The sequence below is a fragment of the Ailuropoda melanoleuca genome, chromosome 1 (genome assembly GCF_002007445.2).
Source record: "Ailuropoda melanoleuca isolate Jingjing chromosome 1, ASM200744v2, whole genome shotgun sequence".
In the NCBI taxonomy this organism is placed as follows: domain Eukaryota; kingdom Metazoa; phylum Chordata; class Mammalia; order Carnivora; family Ursidae; genus Ailuropoda; species Ailuropoda melanoleuca.
The window spans coordinates 47,269,384-47,295,453 of record NC_048218.1 but is presented as its reverse complement, the minus strand read 5'-3'; the positions used below and the strand labels follow the sequence as shown (position 1 = coordinate 47,295,453).

General features: G+C 36.8%; 1 protein-coding gene across 7 annotated transcripts in view; it reads right to left on the bottom strand.

Annotated features, from left to right (window-relative positions):
* The window catches only part of ZPLD1 (zona pellucida like domain containing 1), a 265,892-nt gene that overhangs the window by 31,180 nt on the left and 208,642 nt on the right, over positions 1-26,070 (bottom strand). For all 7 annotated transcript variants that reach the window (XM_034657659.1, XM_034657665.1, XM_034657669.1 and 4 more), the window contains 2 exons: positions 16,626-16,871; positions 1,847-2,067 (listed from right to left, as the gene is read on the bottom strand). In XM_034657659.1, coding sequence (XP_034513550.1) covers positions 1,847-2,067; positions 16,626-16,731 — 327 coding nt within the window. In that variant the 5' untranslated portion in view covers positions 16,732-16,871. The remainder of the gene's footprint in view (positions 1-1,846; positions 2,068-16,625; positions 16,872-26,070) is intronic.

Genomic DNA, 26,070 nt, shown 5'->3' with positions numbered 1-26,070 from the left:
GCATGAACCTAGAAGTATATGGGCAAAGCTGAGGCAATTATCTAGCTAATTCATGAACAGATCCAGAATCATTACAAATGAAAACATTTTTTTTTAATTCTAATCCAGTGATATAATAGTCTACTCAATTTTTTCCATGTAGGATCATCCTTGGAGCAGACTCCAAATCTGGCGACATCTACGGCAAAAATGAAAAACTAAGCAAACCTTCCCCTCCTCTCACACTTCCTTGACTGGTTAACTAAACTTACCAACTCTGTGAAAACAAAACAAACAAAACACACTCACACACACACGTATATAGCAATTTTTATACCCAAGTTATTCAGATTTTTAAAAAGCAAATAGTGTGCGTGTGTGCGCGCGCAACCACACACACATACTCAGAGGTTTTGCCTGGTATTTCTCCTGAACTGTTTTCTTGGCAGCAGGGCAAGACTTAAATCCAGAGAAGAAAGTGCCCTGAAGGAGAGACCCCAGGGTATGGTGAGAGGAAGAAAACCTTGGCTCTCCTTATGGGCTCCTCCCTCTACAAGAAAACACAGACATGTAATAATCAGCCTGCGTCATTCTCCCTCAGGCCCACCTCATAACCTCTCTGTGCACAGCTCAGAGAGATGAATAAATGTTTTTAATAAAAAGAGTCAACAATACTCATGCTGCAGGCTTGGAAACGGTCATGGGCACAATATTCTAACTGCCCTCCGGGAAAGATAAAGAAGGAGATCAAAGAAATCTCTCTTTCCCATCTCCCATCTCCCATCAAGTCTTACAAACCCTGCCCTTAGAGAAATTAAGCCTTCCCCTTTAATCCCAAACAATAATTTATGAAGAGGAAAAGCCAGTTTCTTCTCATTCACTGGGCTAAGTGGTCATGCTCACTGTATCTCCTTTTTGTCTATGCTAGGATTTACCAATAAGATTATATTTAAACAAGCAAGATGAAAAATAGTATCCAGTGAATTTCAGTGTAACACCCCTCAAATCACAATATTTATACTTCAATTAATTTTAATTCCTGGGAGAATCAATTCCTTATTGTTTCTTTTTTTTCTTTTTCTTTTGTTTTCTTTTCTTTTTGTTTTCTTTTTTCTTTTCTTCCTTTTCTTCTCTCCTTCTTTCTTTTTATTTTTTTGGTGTTCAATGCAAGTATAAATAAATGAATAGCATAGACTAGTGGTTCCCATTCAGGGTGAAAATATTTGAAGCAGTATTTTGATTTTCACAATGACTAGAGAGATTTCCTTTTTTGAACAATACACTGGGATTTCATGAGTACGATTCAATATGAAAAATATTTGGAAATTCAAAGGACAGTCCCACACAGTGAAGAATATCACACTGAAAATGCTGAAAACCCTCTTCCACAGAACACTGCTGTAGATCATTCCATGGTAAACACGGACCTAGAAGATTCTCAGTTTCCCATTCTATATTTCATCTCTCTTTCTGAATGAGGTCACTAAGAAGCAAGGGGCCAAGGGATTCGTTGACAAACTCACCAGAACAAACAATTTTTGTATGATAAGCTAGGTCCATAAAAAGCATGAGAAGCATAGCTAATGATAAACTGTAGGGAAATATTCATCAATGTCACTCACACAAATAATGTTGTTTAGAACAGCACAGCTGATATCAGGCCCCTCAACTCTCAGCTACAATAAGCAGAACCATTACTGGGAAATAAAATTGTGCGTCTGAAGCTTTGAACAGGTGAAGGAAGTGATTTGTTCAGTTTTATTGGAATTTTTTCTTGAAAGATAGATTGGGCTTCTGATTATTTCATGAAATGGGGAGAATTTTGTCGTGATCCCAAACCTAGCACACAATTTCACACTCATCTTACCACTAAGTTGTTTCCACAGCCCTCCAAGGTGCTGAGATTGATGATGAAAATGACCACTGCCGGAAAGGTGTTGTTATTGATGAACCCCCTGCAGTGGGAGTCCCCATGCCTTCCGTTCAGTGCTAGATCAGTTTCAGAATAACCCGAGAAAAGTACGGTGCAAAAATTAATCTTCATTGTAATGGCCTGCACCCCACAGTAGACATTGATGTCTCTTTCAGCTGAAATAAAAATATATAAAAAACCAACATTAGTCACAAAAGCACAGTACAGGGTACAAGAATAACTTCAACATCTCCTAATGTATTCACTTATCCCTTCAATCTGTTTAACTGATTCCTATAGTTGAATATACCATAACCATAATCCAATGTGAGAGTTGTTAAGAAAAGTAGCCATGAAAAATAGTCTTGGATTTAGTTATTTAGGAGTTAGAAAATATGTCTGTTTCTTTGTGCCTGGTATACAGTGGATGTGCATTAAATGTCAGTTGAGTGTTACAGAATGATTAGAGAATTGAGTGGAAAAAAAATCAGGTTACAGAAAAAATTCAGAGTGAGAGTAACTGAATTATTCAGATAGCCTGTCCAGAGTAGTGAGACTCACTACAAATGGTGCATCTTCCCAAGTATAAGGGAGAAGCAGTTAAAATCCATTGTAAGCCATGTTGCTGAGCATTTTGGTGTTTTGTAACCCATCTTATCCAGGGTGGAGAAACAGAAGCTGTCCGTCAGAATTCTGTTTTATTTGGCCTATATTAAATTACTCTAGAAAGAAAGGAATGAAAACAAATGTGCTGATACTACAAAAAAAAATGCATAGCCTGCTCTAAGAAAATTTTGCCAATGACTATGCCAAAATAAGGGGAATGAGCTAGACATGGAAATTCAAAACACAATTTTCACAGCTTCCATGACTATTCCATGAGCTATCAGTGATGGGCTCCATTCTAGGTCTATAGAGGTGAGTGCATGCACACACACAAATTTTTCATATCTCTATTTAGTTATTTTTCTACATATAATGAAGAAAATATATGTAGCAAATGGAGAGGTGGGTTGGGAGGCATTTTCCCAGTGGCAGAAGATTTTACTTTTATTGTTTTTGGTAATTGTTATAAGTTGAATCATGTCTCTCCCCTGTCATAAAAAATATATATATATATAGACTGTAGTCCTAACCCCCAGTCTGTCAGAACATGATCTCATTTGGAAATAGGGTCACTGTAGATGTAATTAGTTTAGATGAGGCACACTGGAATAGGGTGGGTCTCTAATCCAAAATAACTTTTGTCCTTATAAAAGGAATGCCATGTGAAGAGACAGACACAGGGAGGATGCCATGCAAAGACACAGAATTGGAGCAATGCATCTATTAGCCAAAGAATGCCAAAGATGGCCGACACACCACCAGAAGCTAGGAAGAGCCAAGGAAGGATTCTCCCCGAGTGTTAGAGGGAACATGGCCCTGCTGAAACCTGGATTTTCAACTTCTAGCCTCTAGAATTCTGAGACAAAAAATTTCTGTTGTTTTAAAAAACCCTTTTTGTGGCATTTTGTTATGGCAGCCTTAGGAAATTAATACAGTAAGCTTACCACTTTCTAACACTCCATTTTACCACTTAAAGAATCTAAAACAAGCATCAGGTTTTCAAAATGTGGACACAAAACAAAAACTGACTAAGCTATTCGGAGAAATAAACCCATTTGTTCAAAAAAGGAAAAGCAAGCAAACTAAAAGATATTTTTAGCAAATGAGATGATGTTCACCTAAGTAATATACAAATGTCATTCAAGATTTTTTGGCATAGTATTACTGGCTTAGATACCTCAAATCTAATCTAAGGGTAACAGTGCTCAACAGCATATTTCTCTGGAGTATTCATTCTCCATACTGGGTTTTACTGGCAAAGTGAGTCATATTTTGAGAATGTGAAAAGTAAAAATGAAAATTTCTGTTTGGTTATGATTGTAAACTCAATACAAAAAGAGAGAAAATCTTTTTTATGGTTAAAGATGAAGAGAAAGATGGGAAATCTTTTTCATGGCCAACAGGCAAATATTAGGCTAGTTATTATAGAAAATTCCAAGCAATGTTCCCTTTGTAGGTAGAATTCATTATGAAGTACACAGGAAATAAAAAATACTGCTTAAAATTGGAAGAATATCTCTATTAGCTTTCAGCAACATTAGCTGTTTAAATGCAAGCATAACTTTTAATGATGCTCTTTACTAAATAATAGAGTTCATTCTGATAAATGTTTGAGTGTCTACAAACTCCAAATTAGATCTTATACCTATTGATTGTTCTCCATCTACGTGCTATTCCTTGGCTCATGCCACCATTATCTCTTACCCTAGAATATTATGTTAGCTTCCCAACTGGTTCCTTTGTCTCCACTCTTAACCCTCCCTAATTAGTAGAGCTATTAATACATGAATCCAATCATGTCACCTATGTTCAGGTCTTCAACAGCTATTCATTTTACTAGTGCCAAAATTCCAAATTTTGAACCAGATCCTCAAGACTCTCCATGATTGGCCATCTTTTTACATCTGCATTCACACCTCTCTACCATCCCCCTTGCTCCCTACCTCTGTTCCACTGAACTTTCTTCAGTTCTTTGAAAGCATCACAATGAGTGATGAAAACCAGAATAATTGTTACTTCCTGGGGTGGAATAGTCTAGAATAGGGGAAACAAGAAAAATCTGTGGGGCGATAAAAATGTTATTTATCTTGATCTGGGTAGTAGTTACATGACTACACACGCACGTCAAAATTACAAGCTGCAATTAAAACTAAAATCGGTACAAATAAATAAAATTATTTCATATAAATTATTCCTCAACAAAATGCTGTGAGCGTTTTAAAAAGCCTAATACAGATTTGTACTAGGTCTTTAATCAGGCCTTTTTCTCTGTTTAGGATGCTCTTCCTACCCCCAGTCTTTGTCTGGTTAACTCCTATTCATTCGTCAGGTCTCAAATTTCTTCTCCTTTCCCCAAAGACATTCCTGAGCCCAAATCTAAATTATGCCGCTCCGTTATGCCATCATATTGCCTTAGAATCATGTATGTATTTGTCTACTTGTCTTCTTTATAAACTGAACGTCTCAGAAAGCGGGAAGCTATAATATTCTTTGATGTGACTATTTAATTAATTAACGAATTAATTAATCGCATGAAGTATTGGAACAATAGACTGCCCTGAGGATTTACAAAGTAGTGGTACTTGTTCTCAAGTACGTCATAGTCCGTAAGAGGAGCTAGACGTGGCCCAGTTCGACAGAAAGATCAGGCGGAGAGCTCCGGGGTAGTACAGAAGGTGAACCTCACCCAGACCGGCTGGTTAGGAACAGCCTCCTGGAGAAGATGCCGTTGACCTGAGTCTTGAAGCCGGAGGAGAGTCAGCGATTTAAAGGAGTAGAAATGTTATAACACAAAGGGAAGTGTGAATAACAACACAGGTGTGAAATATGTTCAGGTTTGGTTGAGAACTGGACAGTTCTGTTTTTATGAGAATTTAAAACACAAAGAAGGAAAGGGCAGAAAAGGAGACCAAGTGACAAACACACTGGCAAAATCACAGGAAGCCTTTTCATACAAAATGGTCTCTGTGAGGTAACAAAATATCTCCCTCAACTTGAGATCAGATTCTTAGCCACCAGTGAGTTTACTAATAATTCTCTTTCTGTCCCGTGGAATAGAGAATTAGTATCACTCCATTACTTGGAATTTCACAAATGGATTGAAGTGAATACACATCATTAAATATGTTACAAAGGAGAAATATCATTCCCCTTAATTTAAACCAACTAAAGACTTCAGCTTCTTCACCTTTGTTTGAGAGGAATTAGTGGATACTTAGAATAGCTTAACAAATGGCAAAGATTACTTTGTCCAGATGTAGAGCTCTCTTCAGCTTTCTGCGTTTAACTGAAGAATTGTAACTCCTGAAATGGAACTGAATTTGCTACAAGCGGATCCCACTAGGAGATATGATAACAAGCTAAAGCCTTTTTGCAGTGGAAGAAAAGAGATCTGTTCAAATCCATCCTAACCCAGTTTTCTAAAGACTTTTCACCATCCCTTCCGAGAAACACATTTTTTCCTGGTTGTAGATACTAAAGACATCCATTCAGCACAACTTTTCCATTTGTGAGGCTTTGAGGAGGGAGAAAGATACTTTAAGTTGCCAAAGGGCAATTTCTGCCAAAAGAAGAGAAATTTTTTTTCAGAGTTAGTGAATAACAGTTGCTCTCAACAACTGAATTTGTTCAGCCCTTTTATTGTCCAATCTCTGGCCTGAATTGCTATATCCTTTAGAACAACACTTGAGTATTAAACAACTCAATGAGTACAAGTTAAAAACAAGTTCAAGGAATAAATACCTTAGATTTTTACTTCTAATGTTTTGTGTTTAAAGATACAAAGCATGTTTATAATGACAGGCCAGCTTACAGAGTTTATGTGGAGTTATACTGCCAAAATAGCTATTTTCCCCCGATGTTTTAAAGATTTATTTATCTATTAGAGAGAAAGCAGTGGGGAGTGGCACAGGGACAGGTAGAGAGAGTCCCAAGCAGAGTCCACACTGAGGACCAAGCTTGACATGGGACTCAATCCCACAACCCCAAGATCATGACCGCTGCCAAAACCATGAATCAGATGCTCAACCAACTGCACCACCCAGGTGCCCCTCCCCTGATATTTCAATCAAGCTAAGTTTTTCATAAGAATAAAAAAAAATACAGTCTTAAATCAAATTCAGGTAAAAATAAAGAAATGCTCTGCACTTCTCTCTCCTAACAATCAGGCCATGAGTTTGTCTCAACTTTTCTTAAATTATGCAAATTTTAAACATCCTGTCACACTATCAACCACCTATCTCACCACATAGAAAATGAAGTGTTCAGGGGTGCCTGGGTGGCGCAGTCCTTAAGCGTCTGCCTTTGGCTCAGGGCGTGATCCCGGCGTTCTGGGATCGAGTCCCACATCAGGCTCCTCCGATGGGAACCTGCTTCTTCCTCTCCCACTCCCCCTGCCTGTGTTCCCTCTCTCACTGGCAGTCTCTCTATGTCAAATTAATAAATAAAATCTTTAAAAAAAAAAAGAAAGAAAATGAAGTGCTCATATTTGGAGCTCACAGAGTCCATATAAATGGGAATAAAGAAAGGATGAATCCAATTCTATACATATGAATAAAAATCTCATTCTACTTCTTCATTCCCAATAAAGTTCCATTTCTAGAACACCTAACTACACTTTTCCCTTTAGACACAATTACTGACAATATATTTGCAGCATATCATTCATATGTCTAACAAGTATATCTAACTTTGTTCTTTTTCTCAACAATTCTACATTCAACTAGCTTAAATCCGACGGCATCCAGATGGGACTAAAGATCCTCAGCTTTTGATAGACTGAATGATCTTCATCTCACCTCAACACTGTTAAGTTTGAGATCTACATTTACTTTCACTAACATCAGAATATTTATTTTAACATTCTCTAATTATTCCCTGGAATAATAAGAGCACAGAGCAAAACATTATTCAAATAATTTGCATACACATATTCTGTGATAAAAACATAGTGATGCCCCCCAAAAATTGGGCTGCAGGCTGGTACTCAGCCCCACAGAGCAGTGGCTCAAAATATTCTTTCACTACTGATCTGAAAATGTAAAAATCTCCACATGAAAATCAGCAACTCTGGGGTCAGTGCTTTAAAAAAAAAAAAAAAAAGATGAGGTGCATGGGAGTTTAAAATAAAATCAGTGGGGTGCCCAGGTGGCTCAGTCAGTTAAGCATCTGCCTTCAGCTCAGGTCATGATCCCGGAGTCCTGGGATCAAGCCCCATGTTGGACTGCCTACTCAGCGGGGAATCTACTTCGCCCTCTGCCCCTTCCCCTTCCCCTCCCCCCTGCTCGTGCTCTTTCTCTCTCTTCCTCTCTCTCTCTCTCTCTCTGTCTGAAATAAATAAATAAATAAAAATCTTTAAAACAAAATCAGTGGCATCAGTTTTATATAAGCTAGAGGCTATTGTTGCTATTTATTTTCAAGATCTAAACTGTATGCTATTTCATGTCAACAAAGTATTTTTTTAAACTACTTATTGTATCCATATTAAGTATCAGTCTCTTTGTTAGACTCTGAAGATAAAGGCATCAGTAACACTCCTTCACTTCAAGATGCTCATGTTTGATTAGAGGAGACAGAAAAATTAGACAATTATAAAGCAGCTTGATAAAGACATGATAGAGGCTTATATATATGTTGTATACAACCATGCCTCTGTAAGGGAGAGGTGTTTGGAAGGGACTGTTGAGAAGAAATGAAATCCTTCCAGGGCACCTGGCTTCTCAATCAAAGGAGCGTGCAACTCTTGATCTTGGGGTCATGAGTTTGAGCCCCATGTTGGGTGTGGAGGTTACATCCATCCATCCATACATACATACATAGAAATGAAATCATTCTAATGGGCTAAATTTATAAGAAATTGATTAGATGATGGCATGAAGAGAGAGGGATGTCAAACTGATACTCAGATTTCTATCTTTAGTGGGTGACTGGGTAGTTCCCTGAGATAAGGAACACAGGAAAGAAAAAGAGAAATGTACAACAGGTGGTCAGAAATATGTGTCTAATATTTGGAGAATAGAAAAGCTGAGAACAGAAAAATAATATCTAAGCTGCCCATTAATGAAACTTTCCCTCATTTCCCAATGGAAGGTAATCATTCTCTTGTGCTCAATCTTGCATCCCTTCAACTGTGGGTACTGAACTGCTTACATTTTATCTGGGAGTGGATATTTGCTTTCCCAGTAGATTATAATCTCATTGAAAGCTCTGGAACTCCCCAAGTGCCTAACAAATATGCAGCAAATGTCTATTAAAACATGCTTAATTCAATTCCTTCACAAACAGCATACGTGGTTTCTAACATTTAATAATCATTTCCAAGATTCACAAAGAAAATATGTGTGCAATTAATCCAGTGTCATCTTGACTGTTCATCCAGAGCTCATATTTCCTATCTGTACTCTGCCAAGGGCCTGAGATGATTCCTGTTTTTAGAGTTTTAGTCAGACATCAATATCTTTAATGTCACATATTTTCTGACTTCCAATTGAGAAAATTCAACCCATTAAATAATATGAAATTAACAGATTTTTTCTATTTTTGTTTAGGTATTTAACCTTTTAAAATGCATTAGTCTTGGTAACTAATTATCTTGCCTCGTTACTAATAATGATTTTTTTAAATTATTTTCCCTTAACAGTGATAGATGTGCTGATTCCTGTTGTCATCAATGGCAAGCAAGTGCATGACAACCACCTGGGGTTGACCCACAATGTAGTTATGTAACAACACAAAGCTAGCAAGACATCACGAGTACCATGCTCGAACCATCTCTTCTTATGCTTTACTGTGCATATGTCTTACCAGAGAATCTTATTAAAATGCAGATTCTGATTCAGTAGATCTTGGTGGGGGGTGGGCTGATTTGTGTGTTCCTCACAAGACCCCAGGTGGTGCCAATGGTGCAAGTCTCTTAGTTGAACTGCTTAGTCACACCTATATACTTGGGGCAGAAGCTAACTCTTAGGGTGGATTCTATTTGGTAGGATTAAGCACTCCCACCAAATGCCTATTTGTATGATATACATGCTGACAAGAAGTTTGGATGAAAAAGGTTGAGAGAAAGGGAGAAGGAGGGAGAAAGAGAGAGGAGGAGAGGAATCATGGAGATGAATCCTGACTCCTTTCCTTGTCTGAGGAACCAACTGGTTTTGAATGTCAGTGAAAGAGGGCTCATTAAAAGCTTTGTGAGTCTGAATCCAAAAGAATCTTAGTGCTCAGGTGGCTGTGTGTGAAACAAAGCTGGGAATAGGATCGGTCTTCTCCTTCCCCCCATTGCAGAAACCACGGCAGTTTAATAACTGGAGGAGTACCTCAAATGACAAGTATGCTCTGGGCACTCTCCCCAGACCGAAGGAGACACAGGGTGGGGGTGGGTACTGTTGTGAGCAACGGAGGCTCTGTGTAGGCTGGATGGAGATGCGGGTAATCCTGTGACTGTGACTACACCTCTATTCACGGGCTGGCCTATATGCCCTTCAAAGTAGCATCGCATTGAAACTGATAGTGTGAACCAAAATCTATTAAATATAATAGGGGAGCCTTTATAATGCTGAAGGGTACATTGTTTGTAGTGCCATAGAAATCTCACCTGGAAAGAATTTACTTCCTGAACTCCAATAGACATGCCAAAACTAATTTATGCCGTTTTAGCAGATTATGAGTAACTTGTATATCATTTCCATTTCTATCTCTGTTAAACGAGAGTAGAAATATTTGGCACCATATAAACTTAAAATTGCTTAGAGAACAGATGCTATGTTCATTGTTTTAACTCATTTTTTTAAGTTGATTTTCCTGTCAACAAGATTTTATACAATATTGAGGTTTTGGTGCTAAAAGAGCAAGAAGTCCTAAAGGGGTATTATTGATAGTTCATCCACACAAAACACCAGCAGCTGATGGAGAACTGAAGGTGGATTAGGAATTCAAGTTTCCTTTCTACACAGAACAGGTTTCTCGCCACCTTGGTTTTTCACATCTGTTTCTCATTAGCAAATACAAGCTGTTGTTTCTAGTGCTGCAGGAAATTCAGATGCGGTCTGAGGCAAATTTTGCAGACTCATATTCATACTAGCTGCTCTACATTCCTTGGAACCAGAAGAGATTGGTCATCTCTTTCAGGCAGGAAAAAGCAAATAGATTTTACTTATACAAGCAGAGGAAGCGAAAAATTCGTGCAATAAAGAACTTCTTTATTGAAATAGAGAAGGGTATGGACTCTGAACTATTAAGTCACTGAACCTGCTGACTAATTACTCTTCCTGCCACTGCATTTTATCACTTAGATTAATCAGGAAGTGATCAGCAATCGCTTCCTGGATCAGTTCTTCTGTTGCATCTGGTGTAGTAATGGCAGTCACAGGTTCAAAGGGGAAGGCAGGCATCCTCTGGACAACTTGGACACCAAAACACTACTAACTACACAGGAAGACAGGAGAGTTAGCCTTTCTTACCACAGAAAGTCCAAAACATGTTCCCTTGAATAATTATTCCATTATCCACTCTTACTTTGGGCACAGGATAATGCAACGGTTAAGCAGAGCCTAACACAAGATTAGAAAGTTCATTTTGCTTGACCCACCCATAAATTCAATTAATTTGGTGATTCTTCATTTCATTTCCCATGGAAGGGACACTGATATTTACTGAAATATTAATAGCTATCACTGGAAAAAAGATTTCCTTAGTCAAGCAGGACTTAAAAGGCTAAACAAGTTTTCCTACTATGTGATTTTTCAGATTGTTTAATGTGGTAATTCCCATTTTGATTCTTTTTAAACTTAGTATTCAAAAATTCACTTTAAGGCATCCTGGTTTGATGGAAAGAGTCTTAGTTTTATCTCTCTGTCAATTTCTAGCTTTGCAACATTAAACAGATGCTAATCCTCAATCTCTCCATTGTGAAATGGTGTTAAAAGATTTCATAGGTTTGTCATAAGGAATACAAGAAAGAATTAGTAATGTGCATATCACTCAATACATGGAATCCATTGTTTTCTTCCTTATTAGTGTTATTTCAAATAGAATACAAAATGACAAGTTGTGTAACACTGACTTATATTCGGTTTCCCGTGAGTGGTTAGTTCACTATAAGAGTTTCTGGTGCCATAAGCCTAATCTTTCCTTGACTGTGCCTTTATCATTAAAGACTTCTTAGAGGCTAACCCTTACATGCTACTATCTTCCAAAAAAGGGAGAGAGCTCCAGAAGGTATTTGTCAGTCACAGAGGCCAAATGCATTTATCCATATATTTAATTTAGGCTAAATAATTCCATGGTACTCTAAAAGGCAACTGTGGTTTGATTTTATTCTGGGAAGAGCACTACCATAATGTCAGTACGGTGTAAGTCTGTTCCCTGCTATCAGCTTGGAGAGCCAAGAGTTAAGTACCTTTAAAATTAAATGGTGTCCCTTTAAATTTAAAATGAATTAGACCATGGCAGTTCCCTTGGCCCAAGGATAAATGCCATGGAAATTAAAGAAAATAGTTCTAATGTCATGAAACAGCGAAGGTCAGATAGGGTGAGATGATTACTTTCATCATTATTAACATTAGTTTGCATTTAGATAGCCCCTCTCCTTTGCCAGACTCATTCTCATTCTATCCCATTGCTTAGTGTCTGAGCAGCTTGTGGAGCTCCTGATGACATCAAGGGTGATCCTGATGTGGAAGAGAAGCCACAAGTCAAGAGGGGAGTGAGCAATTAACCTTTAGGCTTTATTTGCTCACTCCAGTCTTCTGCAAACGACCTGCAAAAATGTGCTTACTTAAAAATAATACCCATATAAACTTAAAGCCTCTTCTGGGACTTAGGAGTTATCTGGATCTTAGATTTTTTTTTTAATATAGATTTTACATTGCAATAATATGTGTGTGAGTGTATACGTCTGTGTACATTTGGAAAACCTGGATATTTGTTGTCTGAGCCGGACAGTATTAGAAGTTCTAACATGCAGCATTGTCCACAATAGCTAAATCGTGGAAGGAGCCGAGATGCCCTTCAACAGATGACTGGATTAAGAAGCTATGGGTCCATATATACAATGGAATATTACTCAGCTATCAGAAAGAGCGAGTTCTCAACATTTGCTGCAACATGGACGGCACTGGAGGAGATAATGCTAAGTGAAATAAGTCAAGCAGAGAAAGACAATTATCATATGGTTTCTCTCATCTATGGAACATAAGAACTAGGAAGATCGGTAGGGGAAGAAAGGGATAAAGAAGGGGGGGGTAATCAGAAGGGGGAATGAAGCATGAGAGACTATGGACTCTGGGAAACAAACTGAGGGCTTCAGAAGGGAGGGGGTGGGGGAATGGGATAGGCTGGTGATGGGTAGTAAGGAGGGCACGCATTGCATGGTGCACTGGGTGTTATACGCAGCTAATGAATCATCGAACTTTACATCAGAAACCAGGGGTGTAGTATGGTGACTAACATAATATAATAAAAAAACATTAAAAAAAAAGAAGTGCTAACATGTATAAGGACAAATACAAATTAAAATAAGAGGTTTACTCCTCCCTGTTTAAAATAAAGGAAGAAACTCAGAAAACTTGTAATTCTAAGTACTTTCTCCCCTCCTTGAAATGTATATAAATCCTTTCAAGACTAGACAGGCCTGCTGTCAGCTTTATGACCCAGGCATTTTTCTTGAGGATCAGGGAACCATCTCTTGGAAATGTAAACATCAAGGAAAATAGCCCCTCTGTGTCACAGTTTCTGTGGGAGGGTGGGAGCCTAACTTCGGAGGGGGCGTGGCTCCAAATTACAAAAGCACTTCCTTTTGTAAAGATAGGAGTTTATTTTTCCTCTAGATAAAGCCAATATGCTAACACAGATGGTCATCCCAATTATCAGGTATATTTAGAATGAACTATATGTGACAAATGGTGCTGTCAAGTCCTCTTATTTGAGGACTAGTTATTGTTTATCTTGAAAACATATGTAATGGGTTGCATCTGCTTGGCTATATAAAAGACTAAGATTTCTTTCTGTCTTTGCAATCTCTTGATGGATTGTTTATGATAAGCCTCACATTCTGGCTTAATGCTTACTCAATGATAAGTGTTTTCATCTCTGCTATCCCGTGGAGAGCATTTCTGGATTGTGAGGAGGTTTTGTTTTTAATTTTATTCCCCTAACACACGACTGTGCTTTTAATTGGAATAACGGACTAAAGAAAATAATAGTATAACTACGCCGGTTGTTCCTAACCATAAATGTGCATTAGACTCAGCTGCAGGGTTTAAAATACAGAATCCCAGCACCACTAGCAGAGATTTGGACACTATGTATTTGGGGTAAAACAGTGGAGTAAACAGTTTTGGGGTAAAACACTTTTAACAACTCTCCCAGGTGATTTTGATGCAGGTGGTCAGTGGGCACCATTATAAATGAGTGTTTTAACATAATTTTTAAATTTCCCATATGAAAAATACTTCCTTATCCTGTCCTAGCCACTTTCTGGCTCATTTACATGTTTTATTTACCTTTACAAGTATGTAAGTATAACATCAGGTAGATCTTCTCTGCTGAGCAATCTTTTTACATTTTGGCTTTCTTTTCCACCCGTAACAGGGAAAGGCTTGACTGTCCTCCCCACCCTGGCCAGGCCTCCGGGTCCTGACTCTCCCCAGTGAGCATCCCTCAACTTCTCTGCCCATGTCTTTTATTTCTCCTTCTCTCCTAAATCAGAGAAACAGCTACCAGTTTCCCGAGGTTAAGTCCTCCACCTGTACCTTTGTTCTCCTCCATGTTTTCTTTCCTCATCACATCAATTCTTTCTTTACTGCTATTCCCAATCTCTGAATACATTCCCTTTACTCAGGTATACTAAATGGTCTCTAGTCTCTAATCCCAAATCCTCTCTTCTTATTTAAATTGCTGGCTCAGTTTACTCCTCTTTCCTTCACCACCAACGTTATCTAAAATAGTCTATTTTCCTACCTTTTATTTTCCTGTCCCCCAGTCATCACTCACTGCACAGGATTCAGCTCCTACACAGCTATCTTTGGTTTCAATCTCTCTCCTCAGACCCAGGTCCATTTTTTTCCTACTACTGGATAGAGGCTGCCATTATATTATAAATTCTAGAAGCTCCTCAAACTTATTATATTCAAACCCAAACTTTCTTTCTAGAACATGCAAGTGCCCTACACTTTTGGTATCAGTTGGCAATATCACCTTCCAGTTATCCAAGTACAAGACATCGTTTATGACATGGTCATCATCTTCTCTTTCACCTCCCCAGCTGAACCAATTCTCAAGCTCTGTTGAGTCCACCACCAAAATATCTCTTAAGAGCTGTCTGCTTCTGCTGCTTCCACTGACACTACTTCATGACATTTCTCTCTGCCTCTGGTTTCTTCTAACTTGATTCTATCTTTCACTTTTCCCAATGTTGGCTTTCTAAAGCAAAATGTGACCAGGTCAGATCCTTAAAAGAATATGTTTAAAAGGACACAATGGCTCTTCATTACCTACAAAATAAAGACAGAATAGTTCACACAAATAACCCATAAAGTCTTCTTGGCAAAATAATCGAACCTGAATTTACTCAAAACTCTAGCTCTAATTACTTTACAGGGTGTATGGGAAAAGAGGAACATATTAAATGACACACCAGAGCTGTGTCAACCAGCCCAAAGGCAGAATTCCACAAAACAAATGACCACATTACTTAACAGTTTAGAAAGGGAAGGAACAGAAAACTGTTATAAATTAAAATACACTGAAGACACATGTCAACAAATGTACCATGTAGATGTTTTAGAGGCAACTTAGCTGAGTATTAGATGATATATTAAGGAATTATCATTAAGTTTATTAGACATATACATGAAGTATAAAGATTTTAAGTTCTTTTCCATCAGATACACATTCTGAAGCATGAATAATGAATTTACTTTAAATTATTCCAGAGAGGGGGTGTTAAGAAGAGAGAGATGAAGCAAAATTTATGTGTTGATAATTGATGAAGCTGGATGATCAATACGAATGCTTTTTTACTTTTGTATATATTTGAATATATATTTGTATATATTTGAATTTTGTATATATTTGAATTTTCCATAACAAAAAATATTTTTTAAAAGCCCTCCTTTGTGGTACTCAAAATCATTAATAACTCTGCCTTAGGACACCTTGCCAGACTTACCTTTAGACATTCCCCATCCTGACCTCCAGGTCGTATTTAACCTGCCAAGCACTTGTGTAGCAGGTCTGGGCTCCTGAATGCATTCCTACACGCTTGGATCTTTATTCTGGAGCAATACAGATTACCTCTCTTGGGGTGCATTAGAACTCCCACATCAAAAACATAACTATCTACTGATTACTCAAGTGTGTTTTCTCTCTGGCATGCTCTGAACACAGGAGTACTGGCCAGTTTGGAAAATGTAAAACACGGCAGAAAGTATTTCAATTTGCATGGCAAACTTGGAAAAGTGATTTCAGACTGTCTAGTCTTTATTTTGTAAATGTTTAACTCTGATTTTATAACTTTAGCTGATATAAAATGATGAATACTTAAATGAAAGATTGAATTACTTCTCATTGAGTGCAGATTGTAGGAACCTGTAGGACATGTCCATCAATCTCGTAAAAATCTCCTATCTGTTACAACATTGATGGTTGCTGGGCCATGCATTCTCAAGTTGGCCTGTGTACTTTGGTAATGACCAACACACCATTGAAATAATATTTTTGAGTAATGCATGGTATTTCACAATCATTTTCTTAAGTATTATTCCTAAGTAAATCTCTTACCATATAAGGGCAGTTTTGAAAGTCTGAATTAACTTTTGAGGAAAAAAAGGGCATCAATTCAGCAAATTTTGATGAAATTAGCCTCTCCCGATTCTATCACCCAATAACCAATATTTTTCACATTTGTGAGCAGCCATTATAATAATATTAACCATTATGAACACTTTGTATGTTAATGTGGATATAAATTACAACTCCAGAAAAATGTCTTTTGTCATTTGCCATTTGTTAATATCCACTTAATGTAGATAGATATCCCCTCCCTCCATTTTCCATATGTATTTAAAGGCCTTACTATTCAAACATAATCACTCTTTGCAGATACAATTAGAGAAGAGATTAGGTTCAGACTTACCAGGAAATCTACTGTGGAGGTTGGCATCACAGTTATAGCCATTAAACTGAGCAGACCCCAGAAGTACTCCAATTGTTAGAAGCAACAGCAACCATATTCGTTCCATTGCAAAACCTAGGAAAGAGTTCTTTTCATGTGTACATCACCAGCCTTCACTCCTTCTTGCTGGAAAGACTGAGGCTGATCTGAACTCACTGCTGAATACGTTGGCAGGCTGTATCCATGCAGGCAAAGCTCATTTAAAGTCTAAGAATTATGAGAAATAATTATCAGCAGCGAGCCAGAAATTTTGGTTACAATATTTGAAAATTACTTCTGTTCTTTGGTGTCAGTTTGCTATGGGTGACAAATCCAGACTTTTGTAGTGAAAGAACTAAGATACAGGTCACAAAGTTTGCAAAAGAAAATCTATTATAAATAAGAAGAAGAACTCAAACCAAATATTTAACACATTAGATCAGCATAGCTAGACAAACCAACCAACGTAGAGACAACTTTACACTTTAAAATACCAATATAAGTAAATTAAGAGAGATTTAACACTCGATACATGATTTTCAAAGAATTCTCCGTACTATTAATAGCTAAATAATGTCAGGAAAAATTTCCCCTCAACAAAGGAATTCTAGACTAGTGCTGCTTCTCAAAATCAGTAGTTTGTGAATCATTTGTTTTTTCAGGAAACACGGGGATAAAGCAAAAAAAAAATAGAAAAATACTATGTGTGGATTGACATCATGATTCCACCAATGACTTTTCATTGATGGGTAATTAGAACTGATAATACAGATAAATGAACACCTTGAATTCTTAGGAGAAAGTAATGGAAAGTGATTTTTTAATTGTCATTTTGTGTTGAACAAATAAATACAAATTGGCTTTGAAAATTAAACACCAGTCTGGTGTTTAACAGGTTTTTTTTTCTCCCTAGATGCCTTTTTTTTGGCCAGATAAAGTTAAAACACCTTCCAAACTCTCAGAGCAGTTTGTGCATTGAAAGAAAAAAAAAATCCTTTGGGTTGGTGGTTTTGGTCTGTGTGTAAAAAGCAAAAAGAAAATAAAATTGTAAATGGTTTACTCAAATAATTTAGTGCATTTTAAAAGCTTGGGGTTTGGGGGACTGGTATTTTAGCTGCCCTTAAAGATCTGCCCTTAGATGATTAATCAAGTCTTTAGCAAAAGGAAGGAAATACATCTTGCTTTTGAACCATCATTTTAGTATAACAAGTTTATGGTGAACAAAGTCACTTTGGTAAGGATGTGGGAAAGGAAGGCATGAGTTTACTCTCAAAAATAGACTGAAAAAATATTAATTCAACAGGAGTTTCCTTCCTTCAGCGTTATAACATGCTATTCAGGCACCAACCTCATGACTTCCGGGAGAACAGCCATATGTCTGGTTACTTTTGATTCCCTGGGACATTTGGTAAACTAAAAGTTCACCCAAGTGGCTGATCCAGACCCTGGGCTCTCTTGGCCACATCTACGGTGTCACCGTCTAGCTCCTCAAGGCCCTTCAAATAGACAAGAAACCTGCTCCTTTCGAGTCTTTGGGATACTGGTAGGAAAGAGAGTAGCTTGTTTTGAGCAGTACGTCCCACCCCACACTAACTGTATACACCCTGCCATGCCCTTATCATGATGGATTCCATTGATTCCCACAAGGCACTGGAGACTCTAGACTCACACTGTTGTCTTCTAATCTAGAAATGTCTTCCTCCCCTTGGGATTCACAGAGTCAGGAATTTTTACTGATGAGTGATTTTTATTCTGAAACGCTCTCTAGCTTTTATATTCTTTCACAGGAGAAATATAACACTTACTGAGTGGACAATTTGCACCAAGAAGGCACTGTGAGCCAGATCATTTGCCTATTGTCTCTCATTCATATGCCTTATAATAACTGGATGAGATTGCAGTTATTACTCCATGTACAGAGAGAGACAAATAAGTCTCAGGAAGCTTAAGTAGCATGGAAAACACGTGGAGAAACCAGATTTCAACTCCAGGTCTTTCTGGTAACGTTTGCTGCTCACACTACCTAAATATCACCTGTTATTAAATTAATTGAGTATTATTTTGGTTGCTTTTTACCATCAGTTGTTTTTCTTTACATTTATGAATTAATAGATTTTTTTTTCTTTTTTTCGAGAAAGAGTACAAGCAGGGAGAGGGGCAGAGAGAAAGAAGGAGAGAATCTTAAGCAGGTTTCATGCCCAGGACAGAGCCAAACACAGGGCTTGATCTCACGACCCCGAGATCATGACCTGAGACAAAATCAAGAGTCCAACACTTAACCAACTGAGCCACCCAGGCACCCTATGAATTAACAGATTTTTAACAGATCTTTTCATCTGAAATGGATAAACAAATTCTTATGTGGTGAATGCAATCTGCTTAGAAGATGTATTTTATAATATGGGCATTATGAGGGAGAAAATTATTTTTTTAAATGGAGAAAAAGCCCTAATTGTGAAAACTGAGAATTACTACTAGAGACCAAACTGGACACATCTATGTTTCCCAAAAATGGATGAGAAACTCATGCTATTTGAAACAGCCTACCAATAGTGCTGGCCAACTCTCAGCTTTGCAACTTTAGATCTGATTTGAGGTTGCCCAAAAGTGGCACGCCTCTCTCCCTCACACTTTGAACAGGACTCACAGTACTGTTGTGAAGATTAAAACCCTTCAGAAATATTTTCTGATGAAGAGAGAGGTATAAGGAAGATTGCTTCAACAGAATATACACTGATTTTGATATCACCAGTTATGGCCAACCCCCCCCCCCAGTCATTCTCTAGATTTGATATTTGAAAATCCGGATGATGGTCACAAGACTAGAAACTATAAGTGCATAAAGAACATAGCACATGCACCACAATATTCATAGCAGCAATGTCCACAATAGCCAAACTGCAGAAGGAGCCGAGATGCCCTTTGACAGATGAATGGATAAAGAAGATACGGTCCATATATACAATGGAATAGTACTCAGCCATCAGAAAGGATGAATACCCACCATTTGCATCGACATGGATGGAACTGGAGGGGATTATGCTAAGTGAAATTAAGTCAAGCAGAGAAAGACAATTATCGCATGGTTTCACTCATATGTGGAACATAAGAAAGTGCAGAGGACCACAGGGGAAGGGAGGGAAAACTGAATGGGAAGAAATCAGAGAGGGAGACAAACCATGAGGGACTATGGACTCCGAGAACCAAACTGAGGGTTATAGAAGGGAGAGTGTGGGGGATGGGGTGACCGGGTGATGGGCATTAAGGAGGGCACATGGTATGATGAGTACTGGATGTTATATGCAACTAATGAATTATTGAACACTACATTAAAAATAATGATGTACTATATGTTGGCTAATTGAACATAATAAAAAAATAAAAATAAAAAAACAAGGGGAAAAAGAACATAGCATAGTGTGGACATACGGAAGGCACTGAAATATCAGTTTCAGGGTCACCACATATGGATATGCAAGTGACACTTTCACAAGTACATTCAATAAAAAGGGATAGTGATAGGGCCTGTGGTTCTTTGGAGAAGCCGCATGCTCTGAAGCTAGATTGCTCAACACAAAGTGTCCCATGGGCTAGTAACAGCTCTGAGTAGTTGAATGACATTATTAGATTTATAATGGAATTTGTACTGATCTGGACTTTGGGAGGCTCTTTATAATTCACCTGCAAGTTAAAGCAAAATGATGAACTATTAACATGTAAACTTCCCACCCTCAATCCCATCTCATCATTTCCCCTGCACACAGAGACCCTGAACATCAACTTACAGAGGCAAGCTTAGACATGCTGTCTTGCCACAGCTCCTAAAGTTCTGAAATGGGGTTGCCTGGGTTTGGGACTATTTTCAAGCTCTTTACATTCACTAACGTGTAAAGTCTTGTTTGCTCAGGCTCCCTAGTTCCTAGGCAGGTATAATTCTAGATATGTGTACTCCAGTCCTGGTCTAGCCAAAAAAAGCTTATTCGAGGTTCACATCACAAAGTAGACCCTGATTTCCATTCGTCCACTCTAGTGTGACATGTGGTGCTTGCTGTCCCATCTTGGCTCCAGCAAACTGTGCTTGAGCAAAGGCTTCTCTACCATAACTAAGTGCAGCAACCAATGCCCCAACTTTGGTGCTAACAAGGGTGTGCAGGACTGCCTAACACAGCCAATAATCCAAAACATTAATAACAAGTTCTTAGATAACAAAAACCTTGGAGATAACTGTGCACAAGTTTTTTGCACATGTTTCTTAGCTTAATATCTTCATAAATATAAATTGATGGGATAAAGGAGGGAGAGGAGAATTATATGCCAACACTGAATTTTAAGGAATTTAGAAGCATTCATTTTAAAAAGATACTCACATCCTTAAACTGGTACTAAAAGCCTCTGTGTTTTATATGCAGCAATACAAAGGAAATCATGGGCTAAGTGATTTGCTGTCAAATATGTCCATGTTTCTCATATTAAATTTTCTTTTTAAAATGGTTACTTCTTCTAAAATATGAATTCGGACTTATTTGCTTAAGATTGAACGAGTCAGAAAAATGTTATTTCATTTTTAACTCTCACTCTAGTTTATATAAATTGATATGGTTCTGTCATAAACACTGTTAACTAATTTTGCACATTCGATTATCTTTTTTTGACCTTCCTTCTACTGTGATCTGTTATGTGCCAGGCACTGTGCTGTATTTAATATTCAACTACTAACATAGATTTATTTTTACCCATGTTACAGATGTGGATAATGAAGTCTAAAGTTTTTCAGTGACTTGCTCAGGGTCACAAATCTAGTAAATGACAGAGTAGAATTCAAAACCCAGTCTTGACCTTTGGAATTATTACACTACTCTGTTTGACTTAGCTGGAGTTTGTCAAATAAATACAATTAATGTTCTAATAATTTTCAGAAAGTAAATTATATTAATAATGTATGCTTAACATATGCCTTGAACTAAACAATTCTGATGATTAAGGCAAAATATTTTTAATATCTACATAATTGTCATGACTATTTCACTTGGGCAGTGAGTGCCCTAAAGGATATTATTCTTTTCACAGATTGGCTTAATGATAATACTAGTGAGTTCTAAGGACTGATTGTGTAGCACAATGGCTTTTTTTAAGCACTTTAAGCTAATGTTATCTAACCATGAGATAGGTAGTTTATTTGTCTTATTCTAGGGATAGAAAACTAAAGCACAGAAATGTCAAGTAACTTGCCCAAGGTTAAACAGATAACCAGTATTAAAATCAAGATTCGATGCGCAATGACTCCAGAAACTACCCTCAACTGTTGCATGGCATTTCCTTCTAGAAAACAATCCTATACGACTCAAAAGGAAAAATGGCACTTAGTAAATTTGATCAAGATAGATTTATTCCTGCATTCATTTATTAAGTATTGTTGGATGTTTACATATGCCTGGTACTATTCAGGGAGGGGGGCTGCTGAAAATTTTTTTGTCTGCCTAGAACTTACATTCTAATAAGGGAAGTCAGAAGAAACCAAAATCCGTAAGTAAAATACAGAGTATATTTGTGATAAGCACTATGGAGAAAAACAGAGCAAAAAGAATGATAGGAGGTTCTGGGGTGGAAGGATGGGAGTATTAAAATTTTAAATGGAGTGGTCAGAGATGTATAAACAATACATATAAATGAAAAGACTGCTTTAGTTATGAACTGCCAGATCTACTTCTTTTTAATTTGTACTTCACTTTTTTTTTTAACATTATGTAGGCATTTCCCAAATAAAACAGACTTCCAGTGCATAAATTATTCTCTGAGAAAAACTTGGACATTTTGAACAACCACATTAACCTTTTCAAATGAATAAAGGTGTCCCTTAGTGCCTGAGAAAAGTAATTTATTAAATAGCACCCTGTGACCTGAGAAAAAGTGAACATGGTCAAAGTGCTTTCATCTACTCTCAAGAAGTAACTTTTACAGAAACAAATGGATTCAACCATTTATCAGGTCCGTACTTCCTTAATTTTATTGCCTTCATATAGACCATCTATATGATACTTCTCGGTGGGAAGAAAAATAGAAAATTCAATCATCATCTCTTCAAATGTTTAATCATCATGCTAAGACTTAGCATTTCTTTCACTAAACTAAAGGTGATTGCTTTATCATAGATTTAAAAAGTACGAAATGGGCCTTCGGCATCAGTGATTGCCCTACTTCTCTCATCATCAGCCCTCCTCCGAATTTATTGGCCACCTGCTCTGCACAGGAGCTGGCTTCTACAGGGGGCATAGCAACATTCCCGGTGCTTCTGTATCACCCACACAAGCCAGCGCCTCAGAAAAGATCAGAAACTGTTCATTATACTTTAAATGACTGGAAACAGTTTAAAGAGTTCCCAGGAAAGGGGAGGAGAAGAAATACGTGTATTTTAGCAGAGACCAAAGTTTAGGTTAAAGGAATAAAGACCTTTGAAGCAACCAACAAGACCCAGGGAAGAGCTGGGGCAAAAAGGCACTGAATTTGTACAGGTAGGCAACTGTCCTGCTCTGTGAAGTCTCAAAGTGTTACATATACGAGTTTGCCTCTAGAAAAAGGGATTTATTAGTTCACCTTCCACAATCATAAGTTTTAAAGTGCTGGAAACCATGAGTGTTTAAGGAAGAACCATGTTTTCTGATGAGATGTCTAGATTGAAACTCTGTACTCTTTATTTCCATGTTTCACCTGGACATTAAAGGCAACATATATATTAAAAAGAAAGTGAAAAAATAAAACTTTCATCAGAAATATCCATTATTACGTGCATATACATTTTTTAACATACAGTGTCCTTGTCTTGCTGAACAAAGAATAAAATGTACCATGTACTTTCAGAATAACGCCTCAAACAAAGAAGGAAATATGTTTAGCCATCAAGAACATATTCAGAAATTTTATGACTAAAGATGCGGATGTATACCATGAGAAAATATGAACGCTCAAGGCTGTTCCTAAGAGAAAAACCCACTCCAATTTTCTCTGACACAGAGTGTTCATTTATTTCCCTTTGCCCACTTTTCTCATTTGTCTTTCTATTGAGGGTTTTCTTGAGTAATCTATAGAATTTAAATGATCTACAGTGTTTAGCTTAAACATTTATTCTAACACCTTAGTTTAGGGGGTACTGACAGATTGAACTAGGTCACTCTAAAAGCCTTTTTTAAATAATTCACCAGTTTCATTTTCAAGACATGTGTACATTTTATTCCACCAAAGGAGCTTGGAAGATATGTTAGCATATTAACTTCCTCTCACTTTTCATGAAGTACAATGATAGCAAATTAATAATAAAATCTATTCATTTTAAATGCCCATTTCCTTGTAATTAACTAAATAACTGGCAGTTTGTATGATTATTTTCAAATGAAAATGTTTCTTGATAGAGATAATATACAAAATATTTATGAAAAGTCATACACAAGAACCAGCCAATCAGAAGAGACACCGTGCTGACATATTCTGCCTGAATACCAACATTGCCCAAGAATAAAAGAGCACCTTTATTAGTACCCCTACTATTTGAAATTCCTCTGTTAATTAATTCATTTATTTTACTTATTCATTCCAAAAAATTTTTATTGAGCAGTTTCTAAGTTTCAGACTCAGGGCATTGGGGATCCAGTGGTGACCAAAACAAACATGGTCCTTACTTTCAGAGTTTATGGACTAGAAAGGGAGATAGCCAGTGTAAAGTAATACATATTACTTAGTAGATGTTATTTTTCTTTTACTTTTGGTTTATTTTCCTTATTGGTTCACCAATCTATTGTTGTGGTAATGGTGATGGTTGCATCATTTGGTATTAAGTTTTAGACAATTTGGTTCTTAATATTTCAACACACATTTCTTAAGGGAAAAAAAGGACCTTTTTCACATAACCAAAATACCATTACTAAACTCAATAAAATTACAACTAATACATAATAACATCTAATATCAATTCCATATTCAGATTTCCCCAATTCACTAAAAATGTATTTTACAACTGTTCTTTCCCCAAGCCAGGATCCAAAAAACAGAGACCAAAGAGATAACATAACTAAATGCAAAGCTTTATGTATTGTATTGGGTTGTTACATTCCTTTAAGACTCTTGTAATATAGAAATCCCACTGCTCTGATATCATTTTATATCCATAAGAATCCTGTTTCCTACCAGACCAAAATAATGTGAGAAAATACAAGATTCTGTAAAAATCAGAAATATTAAAGCTGGACAAATTCATTCAAATATCTTAAAGAGTCAATAAATGCAAAATGTAATCAAATATTAAAACTGTATCATTGGAGTTTCAGAGAGAAAAATTGTGTAATGGGTAACATGAATCTAGAGAATGTTAGAAATGTTGGTTATATGGGCTGGGTGAGTTATATGAGCTATAACAACAATGAACCAATCTCTTTTCTAATTTATCAAGTCCTTGTATAGAAAATAAATAAGGCTATGTTCTATGATGGCTACAAATGAGAATCTATCCATCATCCCAGTCAAAACCTCTGACTAATAAACAACTGTTGTTAGCTTAGAAGATAATTGCTTTCTAAATCTAGGAATATGTAGGCATAGAAGTATTTAAGATGATCAAAAATTAGGGAATCATTTCTTTGTGTTAAAAGAACTGATGCATATTGATACTCTTTGTAATTAATGTGTGACCTATTTAAGATTACTTCTTTTATTCTGATTTAAGATGTATAACTGAGTAAATAATTTAGACTTTTTCCACAGTTTGGCTCTTGTAGACATTGCTGCTAAAGAAGGAAAGAAAAGAAAGAAAAGAAAAGAAAAGAAAAGAAAAAAGAAGAAAAGAGAAGAAAAAAGAAAAGAAAAAAATAATTTAGACTTTTTATGTAAAATTGACATGCTTCCAAGATTATATATATTATTGAGATATTTAAGAAAACATAAAACTGAACACATTTAAAAATCTATTTTTAGCTTTGAGCATTAGTTGAACACTTAAGATTTTTTATAGTAGATAACTCCTACAAACATACTAAACTTCTGATAATAATTTAATATCTTGTTTCCTTTTTAGTATGTCAATTAACTGCTTTTGCATATAAAATGCAATATTACTCAAACACTTGTTAAAAATGATAAAGTCTACTAGAATTTACAGGTAAAAAGCCATAATTTGAACTTAAAATCTTTAAGAATAGCTAGGTTTGGTCATTTGTAACTCTGATTGGATGTTAATCTTTAAACACCTCAAAATGTGTTTTCAGTTATTCAACATAGAGCATCAGGGGGAAAAAAAAAAGCTCACAGTAAACACAGAATAAGTAGTTCTGTTGCTTTAGAAGCCACGTTGGACATAGAATTTACATCTTAAAACCACATACTGAGATGCTCACACTCAGATAATTACAGGGGAACTAAGGTCGACTGAAGGGTACCAGTTTGA